At 34.1% G+C, this 15,059-nt stretch overlaps 1 protein-coding gene across 16 annotated transcripts in view; it reads right to left on the bottom strand.

Moving 5' to 3' along the window:
• Positions 1-15,059, bottom strand: part of SLC4A7 (solute carrier family 4 member 7) — a 112,372-nt gene that overhangs the window by 40,713 nt on the left and 56,600 nt on the right. For all 16 annotated transcript variants that reach the window (XM_081283587.1, XM_081283599.1, XM_081283597.1 and 13 more), the window contains 4 exons: positions 10,125-10,240; positions 7,898-8,055; positions 6,060-6,147; positions 5,499-5,645 (listed from right to left, as the gene is read on the bottom strand). In XM_081283587.1, the coding sequence (XP_081139713.1) occupies positions 5,499-5,645; positions 6,060-6,147; positions 7,898-8,055; positions 10,125-10,240 (509 nt within the window). The remainder of the gene's footprint in view (positions 1-5,498; positions 5,646-6,059; positions 6,148-7,897; positions 8,056-10,124; positions 10,241-15,059) is intronic.

The raw sequence follows: 15,059 nt of genomic DNA, 5'->3' as shown, positions 1-15,059 counted from the left end.
AGTACTAGCCAGAGCAATTAGACAGACAAAAGAAATTAAAGGCATAAAAATAGGAAAAGAAGAAATTAAACTATCGCTATTTGCGGATGACATGATAATATACTTAACAGACCCAAAAGAGTCTACAAAGAAGCTGCTAGAGTTAATAAATGAATTCAGCAAAGTGGCAGGTTATAAAATCAACACGCATAAATCAAAGGCATTCCTATATATCAGCAACAAAACTTCTGAAATGGAAATAAGGAAAACCACTCCATTCACAATATCCTCAAAGAAAATAAGATACTTGGGTATCAACCTAACAAAAGAGGTGAAAGATTTATACAATGAAAACTACAGAACCCTAAAGAGAGAGATAGAAGAAGATCTCAGAAGATGGAAAAATGTACCCTGTTCATGGATAGGCAGAACTAACATCATCAAAATGGCGATATTACCCAAAGTTCTCTATAGGTTTAATGCGATGCCAATCAAAATACCAACGGCATTTCTTGTAGAAATAGACAAAGCAATCATGAAATTCATATGGAAAAACAAAAGACCCAGAATAGCAAAAGCAATTCTAAGCAGGAAGTGTGAATCTGGAGGTATAGCGATACCAGAGGTCAAACTGTACTACAAAGCAATAGTAACAAAAACAGCATGGTACTGGTACCAAAACAGGCGGGTGGACCAATGGTACAGAATAGAAGACACAGAGACTAATCCACAAAGTTACAACTATCTTATATTTGATAAAGGGGCTAAAAGCATGCAATGGAGGAAGGATAGCATCTTCAACAAATGGTGCTGGGAAAATTGGAAATCCATATGCAACAAAATGAAATTGAATCCCTTTCTCTCGCCATCCACAAAAATTAACTCAAAATGGATCAGGGAGCTAGATATCAAATCAGAGACATTGCGTCTGATAGAAGAAAAAGTTGGCTACGATCTACAAATTGTGGGGTCGGGCTCCAAATTCCTTAATAGGACACCCATAGCCCAAGAGTTAACAACCAGAATAAACAAATGGGACTTACTTAAACTAAAAAGTTTTTTCTCAGCAAGAGAAACAATAAAAGAGGTAAATAGAGAGCCTACATCCTGGGAACAAATCTTTACCCCCCACACCTCTGATAGAGCCCTAATATCCAGAATGTACAAAGAACTCAAAAAATTAAATAATAAGATAACAAATAACCCAATTAACAAATGGGCCAAGGACCTCAACAGACACTTCTCAGAGGAGGACATACAATCAATCAACAAGTTCATGAAAAAATGCTCACCATCTCTAGCAATCAGAGAAATGCAAATCAAAACCACCCTAAGATACCATCTCACTCCAGTAAGATTGGCAGCCATTATGAAGTCAAACAACAACAAGTGTTGGCGGGGATGTGGGGAAAAAGGTACACTTGTACACTGCTGGTGGGGCTGCAATATGGTGAGGCCAATTTGGAAAGCAGTATGGAGATTCCTGGGAAAGCTGGGAATGGAACCACCATTTGACCCAGCTATTGCACTTCTCGGACTATTCCCTGAGGACCTTAAAAGAGCGCACTATAGGGATACGGCTGCATCAATGATTATAGCGGCACAATTCACAATAGCTAGACTGTGGAACCAACCTAGATGCCCTTCAATAGATGAATGGATAAAGAAAATGTGGCATCTATACACAATGGAATATTATGCAGCACTAAGAAATGACAAAATCATAGAATTTGCAGGGAAATGGATGGCATTAGAGCAGATTATGCTAAGTGAAGCTAGCCAAGCCCTAAAAAACAAATGCCAAATGTCTGCTTTGATATAAAGAGAACAACTAAGAACAGAACAGGAAGGAAGAGCATGTGGAAAAGACTACAGATAACAAAGACGAATGGGGGGAGAGAAACGGAGAGAGAAGGGAAAGCATATGGAAATGGTAGGAGACCTTCAAGGATACATAAAATTACAAGAGGCTATGAGGGGCAAGGGGGAGGGAAAAAAAGGGAGAGAATTGAACAACAGCAGGGGAGATAGAGAGGGAAGATGGGAGGGGAGGCGAGGGGAGGGGTGATAGTAGGGGTTAGGAAAGGTAGCAGAATACAACAGACACTAATATGGCATTATGTAAAAATGTGAATATGTAACAGATGTGATTCTGCAATCTATATTTGGGGTGAAAATGGGAGTTCAAAACACAATTTGAGTCTAATGTATGAAAGATGATATATCATGAGCTATGTAATGCTTTAAATAATCAATAAAAAATTAAAAAAAAAAAAAAAAAAAAAAAAGGTAAACTGACATTATTACCCTATGTGCATATGATTACATGTCCTGTGTACGAGACGAATGAAAAGTTATACTCCATTTATGTATGATGTGTCAAAATACATTCTGTTGTCATATATATTTTTTAAAAGCTGCTGTTTAAATATGATAGATGATTAGCCGCTAGCTAAAGACAAAAACTTCACAATCTGAGGGAAAATATATAGAGCAAGATGCACAACTGTTTTAAAATAAATTAAAAACTTGGATGAAACAGATAATATACCAGAAAAGCATGATTTATAAAAACAAATCCCAGGAAAAAAATGGAAATTACAGAAACCAAATTCCACAAAAGAAATAAGCAAGATGTTAAACTCTATCATATGACAAAAGATGCAAGATCAAATTATTTTACAAAGTAATTCTTCCAAACTTTTGAAACCAAAATATTCCATACCATTTAAACTGTTTAAAAACAGCAGAAAAAAGAAAACTAATGTTTTTATGAAACAAATGGAATAATGATATCAACACATGAAGATAGCATAAAAATCTGTAGACCACTCTACTTACAATGGCGCAAACATCTTAAATAGAATAGGGACACAGCCTACTAGCACTTTAAAGTCCAAGCTGCACTCACTCTAACAATACTAGTATTTTATATTAAGAAATCTACTAATAAAATTTACCAAACAGGTGACAAATAAAATTAATATAATTCATGCCACAGGTGCTTGAAAGGCATTTGATAAAAATTCAACATCCATTTTATACTAAAAATTTCAATAAAATAATAACTGGTACTTTCTTAACATGATAAAATGTACATTTTGGCCCCAATATCAGTATCTTATTTAATAAGGGAAACACTAGAGACACTGACAAGAATTAGAAGCAAGATAAGGACTGCCCTTATTTTAAAGCCACTGCTACTTAATACTTAATACTCGTCAGTTAATACAATTAGACAAGAAGAACATTAGAGGTAAAAGATCTGAAAAAGTAGGGACAAACCTCTCTCTTATTACAAACAGTATGACTGAAGACAGCCTACATTCTACCTTCAATGTGTATTCCTTGTTTTATCCCAAAGGCCTCTCACTCTTGAGATAGGCCATATTCTGCCTTGAATATGCCTCTGCTTTCCTAAATAAACCTTCTTGTTTCTGAAAACAATAAAAACCAACATATACAATAAAAAAAAAAACTAAGAAGGGTTTTAGGACAAAAAACACATACATGTAAAAACAGTTCACACACACACACACACATACACACACACACACACACACACACACACAAATGAAACTAAGACCTCATTTACACTAGAAACAAAGTATTCTATGAATATGCTCTCCAAGAAGCAGGCAAAGTATAGATAAAGAAAACTTTGACATTCTTTGATGCAAAAACCAATGTGAAACAGAAAATTGACTGGGGATAGACATATGTTCTTGAAAAAAAAAAAAGATTCAGTGTCAGAAAGATGTCAATTCTTCCTCAGTTCACTGGGAAATTAACCATAATTATAACTCTAAAAACCAGAAGGTTTTATTTCTGGACAAAGAAAGCAAAGTTTATATAGAAAACTAAACATGCAAAGACAGTCAAGAGAACTGAGGAGGAAAGGAAAAAGAAAAAAAAAAAAAAAAACAGGCAAAAACAAGTCTGGACCTGCCAGATATTAATATATACCAAAAAGCCACAAAAAAAAATTAAGTAGTATAGAATTAATTCATGAATAAACAGAATATAAAATAAAAGAAATTCAAGAATCAGACTCAAATGTAGATGGAAATTTAATTAATGTGAAGGCCACATCATTAATCAAAGGTGTAATGTTTTAATGACCTGGGATAACCAGGCAACAATGTACAAAAAGAAAAGATAAAGTCTGATGCATAATCTCATATGACACACCACAACAAACTCCAAAGGATCAATGAATGATTTTCAATGGTCAAAACAAGGTGGTAAAGGGCAATGAACAAAACAATAATCATTGTACACTCAGAAAAATGAGAAATTATATCCCATCCATGTATGATATATCAAAGTACATAAATGCATTCTACTGTCATGTATAACTAAGACAAATTTAAAAATTAAAGACAATAATTATGAATATTCAACCCCACTCATTAAAGAAATGCATATTAAAACCTCATTAAAAGATAATCAGCAAGATAAACATACCAATCAGACTGAGAAATACCTGAAAGTTTGTTAATGAGGATGTAGGGAAACAGGCAGTCCTCTATCACTGAGAGTTTCAAAAGAGTTCAAGATGACAGGGGATTCTGGTAATATCTATTCAAATTATAAATGACTCCCCCTTTGAACCAGCAACCTATTTCTGGAGACCTATCCTAAAGATATATTTATGTGAGGCTAATAAAATGGCCTGTGAGTACCATGGTACAGTTTGTAATAGCAAAAGACTGAAAATAACCAGAGCCCAGGAGTAGGATAAACAATGGTACATCCATAAATGGAACAGAATGTAGCTATAGAAAAAAGAATAAGGAATAGCTCCATCATTACTTATGAACACATCTCCAGGATATACTATTATACAGGTTAGTATTCCTTATCCAAAATACTTGGAACTAAAAATATTTCAGTGTTTTTTAAATTTAAACATATTTGCACAGATTCTACTGGTTCAAGATTCAAAATCTGAAACATTTTAAGTTTCATGTCAGAATCCAAAACATTTCAGATTTTAGAGAATTTTGGATTTCAGATTAGAAATGTTCATCCTCTATAAAAAAAGATATACAATATTATATGTAGTATGAAAACCTTTGGTAAGACAGAGGAATAAATAAAACTGTATTATGGGGCTGGGATTGTGGCTCAATAGAATAGTGCTTGCCTGGCATGCAAAGGCCCTGGGTTCAACTCCCAACATTACAAAAGGGGAAAAAAAAAAAAAAAAGAAAGACAGACTATATTACATGTGCATACTTCCATGTTCTGAATTAAACTAAACACAACAAATCGTCACCCAGAGAGGTGGGCATAAGGGTAAGAAGATAAAGGAGACAAGGTGAATGTAGCTCTGCCACCTACCAACTGAGCCGAGAACCTCACACACTAGACAGTGGTACATGCTCTCCCACAGAGCAATGTCCCAATACTTTTAAGACTTTTTAATCATAGCAATGTATAATCTGAAATTTTATCTAGTTTTTTTTTTTTTTATTAAAAAAGTAACTCATGGAAGAAGAGCTCTGGATGCTTACCTGAGAAGGAACACTTTTGGGTGGCTCTATACGTATGGAAGGATCCCACTCTCCTGGAGGCAAAACAGTTACTTGATCTAAAAATTCATCAATTCCAGATAAGAGGTCATTTCTGTCTTTTGCTTTATAAGCTACATCATGAAAAATCTAAAAAGAAAAACAAATTGGGTATAAGAATTTTAAAATGGTAAATTCACTTTAGATATCATAAATAAGTTACCCACCCTGGGCAACAATCATAAAAGATAACTGAATGAGGCCTGATCTCATAATAAAAAAATAAAAAGGATTGGGGATATAAATTCAGAAATTTCTTGAAATCTAAGCTAGGAAACCTTTTAAACCTCAAAGAAAGTAGTCAATAATTTCAAATGTTTAAAAAATAAGAATTAAAAAATATCAATGCTCACTGATCCTTACCAAAGACAAATATTTGAAAAGTAAATATAAAATTATAGAGACATTAAAGACAATTTATAAGCTGCACTATGAAAGAGAAGACTATAATTTAATCCCACAGTAACTGTGTATTTCAAAGGTATTTAACTGTTATTTCAGTACCTCATCTGTCATGAGAGTGGCTATGGATCTGCCAATTTCATGGTACTGTGGTGCCTTGCCTGCTGGACCCAGTAACAAAAACAAAAACCTAAGGGAAGATTAAAATACATAAATTCAAAAACAAAAAGCATACACATGAATCTATACAAACTTTTGTTGAAAAGATCATTCAAATGCAAACACAGAATCAACATTCAAACCTCTTTTTCAATCCCCTACAAGAACCACTAAAACAATGGCAACTCAAAGTAAAGCAGATCACAGAGCTAAGCAAAAGCCTTCAAAATTAACTATCTGTGCAGCAGTCAGATCACATCACCCTTGGGGCCAAATAGTAATGAAGAATGTGTTTTTCATTTAATCCCCATCTTCTTTTGGATTAAACAAATCTGGTCTGAATTAACAACAAAAATAAATTAGTATATACAATGAATATCAATCCTATTAAATATCTGTGAGTAAGTTCTGTCAAATAAGTAGTTAGAAGTATACACACAAAAAAACACAAAATTTGTAAAGAAGGGAAGAACAGAGGGAAAGGAAAGAAAAACAAACAAGCGTGTACACAAAAAAATATGCAATTCTTCAAATCTGCAGTTCTCAACAAAAACACTTAATATTATAAATATTATAAATGTGATTTTAGTCAACAATTCCCTTTGAAGGGAAAAATAATTTTTACTTACACTCCAAATTTAACATAAAAACTCTATTTTTCTAGTGACTAAATAAAAAGTATTTCATTTTCTCTTTGGTTATAACCATGCTTACACTACAGTAAAATATTAATATTCACACTTGTTCAAACTTAGAAGTATTCACCCTCCCATTTTATGAGAATTTACACATGAATCTGCAGAGTTATTTTTCTCACTTATCTCAATACTTGCAACATTAATGAAAACTGAAGGCTGAGGTACAGCTCAGTGGCAGAGAACTTGCCTAGCATGTGGGAGACACTAGGTTCAATCCACAACACAGAAAGGGAGAGGAAGAAAAAAAATCCCTCAGTAAAGCAAACTGAAAATAAGTATATTTCCATCAAGTTCCTATTAATTCTTTAAATTCATTTATAAAAAAAATATATATTTTAGAAATGAGATTCATCTAAAATTAAGCTCCTAAATCTAACAAACTATAGAACTGTCTCTTGCATAGCTAACAAACTGATTAACACAACACACAACTTGCAAATTTTTCTTATAGATATTACCCTCCTCTCCACCCTCATTTACTTATGATGTTCACTGAATAGAAAATTTTTACTAGGACAGAACAAAGCATTTTGTCTAATTCAAAGGTATTATTACATTTAACCAACCATGAGGTGTCCTCACTTCATAAATAAAATAGAAAACTTAAGTAAGGCTTGACCCCACTTCCATAAAAAGAAGGGACAGAGAAAGAATTCAACTCCATTTTCTCTGACTACAATGTTTTGCATTACATTAAATAATATGTCTCCAATGCTTAACTGGGCATGGGAACATAGCTCAATGGTACAATAGATACTTAGGAGACACCAAGGCCCTGGGTTCAATTCCCAGCACCAAAGTAAGTAAACAAATAAAAAATTAAATGGCTCACTGTTTTCAAACTGAAGATCCTAAGATGCCAAACACACGCGAATTTTTTTAAAAGAATGATGTTATTTTATTTTTTATCTCTAAAAGAAAGATAACTGTTATGCTCTAATACTCAAAGAATTTTGGTACACAGAATGAATATTAATAATTTAAAAACTTTCATCACACAAAGCAAGATGCTTGTTCTTTCAGTGAATAAAAATTTTTAGGTTGGAACATGCTCAGAGAATGTTAATTGGAACCAATTTTTACCTCGTAGGAACAGGGACCTCAGTCAACCCTGAGAGGAGGACGGCGGGAGCTAGTCTAACAAAGGCAATTATAGGTCTTTCCAAAAAGTCTACTTCTCCCACCAGGACATTGGATGCCTCAGCTCCCGTAGGAATTTTCCTCATGAAATTCATGTCAACCTATTGACAAATTCATGATAATTAAAAATAAAGTTTGCATGATATTTATAAGACTATCTAGAGGGAAATAGGCAAGAAAATTGCTTTTCAAGAATACTATACTTGTGATCTAAAAGATGTATAAATGCCAAAACTTTCACAAGAATAGAGAATGAAGTGGACGAAAAATGCAAAAGCAAGCAAAATACATTTATCAATATTACTATTTAAACTCTCACAATCTTTACTACTTGAAAATCTATATCAAACACATAAACTTAAGAAAATTTTCAATGAATATAGCACTATTCATTAAAAACTATTAAGGACATGTAGTTCACAAACTAACAATGGTTCATGAAATTATACACAGTGCTAAAATATTCAATATTTTCTATTATTTAATCTTAGAAATGATTATTTCCTTTATATTTTTATAAGTTTCCCTTAAAAAAAAAAACAACTGTAACATTGCCCAGTATTTTCATTAAATGGGAGGAAATTGTCATTCATAACTAAAATCTATAGTCTTTATTGGTTCAGATTTAGCATAATGCCATAATAAGTGAAATTTAGTTGTTGCCTGTGTATAATTACAAGGAAAAGGTTACAAACATGATACTAAAGTATGTGAGCTTCTTTATTTATACAGTTTCACACAAGTCACTAAACAACCACTTACAGGGCTATCTATTAAAAATAAAACCAGCACTTACAGCGGGCCTCTTGAGTCCCACACCCAGTGTGCCACAACTACAGTGCCAGGAGGCAGACTCCTGCCCAACAGGAGACAAGGAGGTGTACACAAGGATAGGCCAAGTAAAAAAAGGTAAAACTGTGACAGAGGAACAAAAATAAACGGCAACTGCCATGTCTAGAGGAGATCTATACTATAAATCACATTAATCCATTCATTTAACAAGAATAAAATGCAATTTAGCTATGAACACTTTTCACTGAGCTGAAATAATATAGCACCAGTAAAAATAAGAATAAGTTGGGCTGGGGATGTGGCTCAAGCGGTAGCGCGCTCGCCTGGCATGCGTGCGGCCCGGGTTCGATCCTCAGCACCACATACCAACAAAGATGTTGTGTCCACCGAGAACTAAAAAATAAATATTAAAAATTCTCTCTCTCCTCTCTCACTCTCTCTTAAAAAAAAAAAAAAAGAATAAGTTAGCATATATTAAAAGTACAACAGACATTCTGTATAGCTAAACTCTCTAATCCAGGCTTTCTATAATTTTAGAGTCTGACTCTCAGCAAAGTTACAATGCAAATCATGTAGATTTCTTTTCTGTAAAATGTGACTTGCAAACTTTGCATGACAGAATAAAAGGCTTTAAAAAAAATGGATCTTGCTTGACATAATCACATTTAATAAAAAGCCTTACATTGAATGCAAAAATATTACAGTATCATGAGTATCCTGTAGCAAATTAATCATAAGAAAAGACCAATGCCTACATGTAATCAAGCATTTATAAGAAGGATTCATGAAGTATACTATAAATTCAATTGTTGTCTGAGTTGTTTTATGCCCTGTGCTTTCTAAATGTCTTCCCCCATTTCAATCTAGCAAATTAAAAAAGCACAGTTAAGAGTTATATTATACACATATATTTTTTAAATCCATGCCACAAGGAAGCACCAGTATTTTTCCCAGTGGCATTCCAAAGAGCAATAACACCATGAGACAGTAATTCTGGGATGGCCCAGGAAAGGCTGGATCATTAGTACCCTAACATCAGTCCCAGAATTGACCTGTCTAGTGGTGGTAGCTCCAAAACAAGTTCAAAAAGTACAGAAGTGTCATATCTATGGGTAGGTATAGATGGAAATACTGTATTACTTTCATATTATTCTTTCAGAATTGTTAAAACTAATAAGCATGTATTTATTCAAACTCTTGAAATTAGCCTTTCTCACAATTTCTGTTCTTAAGTGAACATATCACATATATCACAAGTAGGTATGTAAGCACCAAGTCTGCCAAAACATTTTATAAGCAATGCTAATGAAGCCACAAATGGCTAGTTATTTTCTCAGAATGATTATGAAAATTTAAAGGTGATAAATGGCAGAATTACCTTGCTGAAGTCAACAGTACTATTTTCTCTGCTTCCTCCACTTCCATTACCTTTAATTTCTCCACTTTTACTATTGTCCAAGTTTCCGGGAGCTGACTGTGGAGAGGCCAAAATGCCTATTTTTAAGAAAAAACATAATTCCAATTAGTAAGGGGAAAATTCACTGCATAGCCTAACTCTGTTCATATCCTGAAAGTGGTGGTTTTATTATAAAAGCAAATGTGCAAGGTTTAAAAAAACAAAGTGCCAGGTGTTAGTACATATCAGCAAAACTAGAATGACATTTTAAGCAATGAAACTGCACATCTTAGTATGTAAAATAATATAAATGGTGGCCTTTCCAAAAAAAGAAAAAAGTGAGTCAGTGTGGAACCAAAGATGAAAGAAGACCTGAGTCTGATCACCACTACAAATACATAAGGAATACACTTTTCATAGCTATGACATACATGTGAATGGCATCAGGCCTAGTGATGACTAACTACACTTAGCATGCTCACGCTAATAACAATATAAAGTCTCTCAAAGTTTAGGAGTTCCTAAATGTATGTTGAATTTATCACTATCTTTCATAATCTTAACAATTTGCTTAAGAATTTTCATTTTCCTGTAGTAGTTTTATTATGTACAAAGACTACTGTCATTTTTCCTACGAAAAATAACTTTAAAGTATGATAAGCAAAGTTTTTACTTTCCCGGTGCAAAGGTCAGAGGTTTCATATCAAAGAAATCTATATTAAAATAAATACTACCATGGGTTGTGGAGGCACAAGCCTGTAATTCCAGAAGCTTGGGAAGCTGAGGCAGGAGGATCGTGAGTTCAAAGCCAGCCTCAGCAAAAGCAAGGTGCTAAGAAATTCAGTGAGACCCTGTCTCTAAATAAAATATGAAATAGTGCTGGGGATGTACTCAGTGGTCAATTGCTCACAAATTCAATTCCTGGTACCCCAAAATAAATAAATAGATAGATGGACAGATAGATACTACCACTTTTAGCCATGTGATTAAATAATTTACTCAATCTCTTCATTCAGATAAGCCTATCAAATTAGTTTTAGATTAAAAATGATACTTGTGTGGATTACATGATAGAAATATATGTTCAAGCAACAATATATTCAAGTGACATTGAACAGCAACATTTCACAAGAACAAAACAACTAAAAAACACCACATAGTATGAAAACCCAGCTTACCATTACAAGTTTGGCAAAAAGTTCAAATATCAAAAATTTTAAATTCAAGTGGATTGCACAAAATTCTACAATTAAATGCATCTCACTTTTTTCAAAACACCAAAGATTTTCTAGTCAAAGAATATGAACTATATTAAAAACACTGAATATCATAGAGGAAAGGGCATTGAAATACAACAAATACTACTTTTAGTTTTAATAGTGCCACTTATAATAAGCTCATGATCCATAAAAATTAGCTTAAAAATTATTTTATGCTTAGATCTTTGAGATTCATATTGGTAGTCAGGTTCATGAACTTTAAGCACAAGAGATGTACTTGATGCAACCAAGAGTTTTTATTTTCATAGCACTTAAAAAAATTAATTAATTAATATTGAAATTAAATCTTCCGGGTTTATCACCTAAACTCAGTGACCTCTGTGATATCCATATCTGTTAAATACATAAGTGAGGATATCATGGTGACTTAAAAATCTTAGTACAGGGACTACGATTGTGGCTCAGAGGGAGAGTGCTCGCCTCGCATGCATGAGGCACTAGGTTTGATCCTCAGCACCACATAAAAATAAAATAAAGATATTGTGTCCACCTATAACTAAAAAATAAATATTAAAAAAAGAATAAAAAAAAAGAATCTTAGTACAAAAAGTAAGCACACTCTATTCAGCTCATTCTCTGGAAAAGATAAACAATTCTGAAATAAAAATTACTTCCTAAGACAACTCATTCTTCATGTTAGGTTAACATGGATATGCTGTTAAGATTCCTCTGCTTTAACCTTTGTCCCTATACTTCCAGAACAGTGTCTCTCCTTTGCCCAAGGAGGGAAGAAAAGTTTACCAGCATTCTTCAGTGGTTTCCACCTATCTCACATTTAAAAAATCAAGAAGAGTCTAAATAAGGCCCTAGTGGTGACTGCTACTATTACAGACTTTTAAGTGCTAAACTGTCTTTAATCTGTGGATATACAAGCTGTTTAAGACATAGTTTTCCAGAATAATTCTAACCACCAGATTTGGGAGAAAGAAGCAGAATGACAGGGCTGTGCAGGAAAGTGAAGACACAAGAAGAAATGATGCAGAACTCAAATGAGGGGAAGACAAAAATGATGTGGAACTCAATGGTGACAAAGCTAGAGGATATGACCTGAAGTGACTTGGCTAGCCTCATTCTTCTTTCAGAATTAGCATGGCAGGTGTACATTAGAGCTTTCCACCTTAATCCTCCTGGGTAGTTCTTCCAAATCTCAGCTAAGTTAAAGCTGTTGTCTTAATCCATTAAGCAAATCTCCCTCCTCCTACAATGAATTCCTAGGGGTCAGAATTAAGTCACCAAAAAATAAAGCTCTCAACCATTTGCACAAATAACTCAGAAAGACTGTATTTATTTGCTTAAAAGAGACTCTGAGGAAAGAATAAGATGTCTATCAATGGGGTCCACATCTTAGAGGATGTCAGAAAGGGAATTTTCAGATCCTTTCTTCTACAACCTAGCTGCTCAAGTTAGCAAATATTCACTTCATCTTCTTAGTAACACTGCTTCTCTTTAAAAAGAAAAAAAGAAAGTCAGGCATAGTGTCTACAATCCCAGTGACTCGGGAGGCTGAGGCAGGAAGATCACAAGTTCAAGGCCAGTCTCAGTAACTTAACAGCACTCTGTCTCAAAATAAAAAATAACATGGACAGGGAACGCAGTTCAGTGGTAAAGCACCTCTGGTTTCAACTCCCAGTACAGGAAGGAAAGAAGGAAGGACCAAAGGAAAGGAGGGAGGGCCGGAGGAAGGGAAGGAGGAAGGGAAGGGAAGAATGAAAGGATTATATAAATAAAATCAGCAATGGTTTTTAAATCATACTCTGGTAAATCTATTTCACATATTGTTTTTTTTTTTTCAAATAGCAAGTCTAACAGAGAAAGATAACTCAAAGGTATCAGTTTTCTGTTATTACAAACTTGAAAGCAGAAATAAAGCAGGGGCTATCAACTCAGGAAAACTATGCCCCAAGAGACATCTAGCAATATTTAGATATAGTTGGTTTTCAATGAGGGGTGATACTGGCAGCTGGTACACAGTGGCCAGAGGCTGCTGAACATCCTACAAAACACAGGTCTACCTCCTCCCACCTAACCATCCAGGGAAGAATTACTCAGTCAGAATGTCAACAATGCAAGGCTGAGAAATACTGAGTTTGGAAAAATACTCACTAAATATGTCTCTTGCAAATAATTATTCTCCCAAGAATAACTGATAGAAAACTACCTCCTTTTTTATTATGGATATGCACAAATCATGACTTCATGACACACAAGTCTACCACATTAGCCTTTCCAATATGATGCTGGGGCCACTCTCCTCCTGGAAGGTGGTATCAGACATCAAGGATATTCCACTAGAGTTTCCAGGTGCTTTAAGCACCAAACTTGATTAAACAGGAAATAATGTATAGCAGTTTTTGTTCTTTTTCTTCAGTAAATACCAACCTTCTACAGATGTCTTCTTAACAAAAATTATGAGTTTCTTTTTGCCTTTAGAAATTCCCCCTTCCCTCCATTTTAATTTCTTCTCTTCAGAAAAGCTGATAAACTCACTGCCAAAAATTCATAGCATGGTTGGACAACACTTGTGCTTCTCAATTCTCAGCTAATTGCTTCTTTTATTTCCTTAGGATGGCATAACACAACACTGTGAACTCTTATGCCTCCCCCTTTTTACCTAAAATTTCAGAGACCCTTATTTCATAACAAAGGAGCTGATAAAACAAGAAACATTCAGAATTACCAATCAATTTGACACAGGTAAAAATAAATGAAAGTTGAAAGTCATTTCTGACCCAGAAAAAGGAGAAAATCTTCCTAGCTCTTTTTAGTTAAGAATACTCATTATTTCTAAGTAATTGTTTCTAGGTGTTTTTTGTCTTCTTTATGTCCAGTTACCTCATTGTTAATCTACACTTTTCATGAAGGAGTAAAAGTCACAATGAAATATGACACAATAGATTTTGTTTTAAGTACAGCCAAGTTCAAATCCCTGCTTTGGTCATTTACAATATGATACTGACAGTTCTGTTTTCCCTTCATTTGTAAAATGGAGATAATACCAAACTTAAAATACTATTACAAATTTAGAAATATGATATCTGAAAAACACCTAGGTACCTACTATCAAGCAATTGCAATTATGACTACAATCATAATTAATCTTACAACTATTTAGCCACAAAACTTCATTGGTACTTCTAAAAGTGTGCATAAATTCTTTCTGCAACTAGAATAACCTTTGATTAAATACACTTGGTATATCTAGATAAAGCAATAGGGGGAAAGAGTTTTTTCGTAAAGTGGTAGTAAACAATGATTAGTAGAATTTAGGCTTCCACTTACTAGCTGTGAGTAGTAAGACTCAGATAAGTTAAACTAACTTTGAGGGGCTGGGGATGTGGCTCAAGCGGTAGCTTGCTCGCCTGGCATGCGTGCAGCCCGGGTTCGATCCTCCAGCACCACATACAAACAAAGATGTTGTGTCCGCCAATAACTAATAAATAAATAAATATTAAAAAAAAGAACAGTGGGATTGGGGAGTGTCCCCTTTAAAAAAAAAAAACTAACTTTGAGTTTTTTAAAACGGGTGTACATACCCAACTTACACAAATCTGTATATTGAATAGGGTAACTGAATCTCTGTACTGCCACTGAAGTGTTTAAAACCACAATTAGGCCAGGTGTGATGGCAAAAGCCCAT

The sequence above is a fragment of the Spermophilus citellus genome, assembly GCF_964194105.1.
Source record: "Spermophilus citellus genome assembly, chromosome: 3".
Taxonomy (NCBI): Eukaryota; Metazoa; Chordata; class Mammalia; order Rodentia; family Sciuridae; genus Spermophilus; species Spermophilus citellus.
Note: the sequence above shows the minus strand (reverse complement) of the source record. Positions and strands in the feature narration are given on the sequence as shown.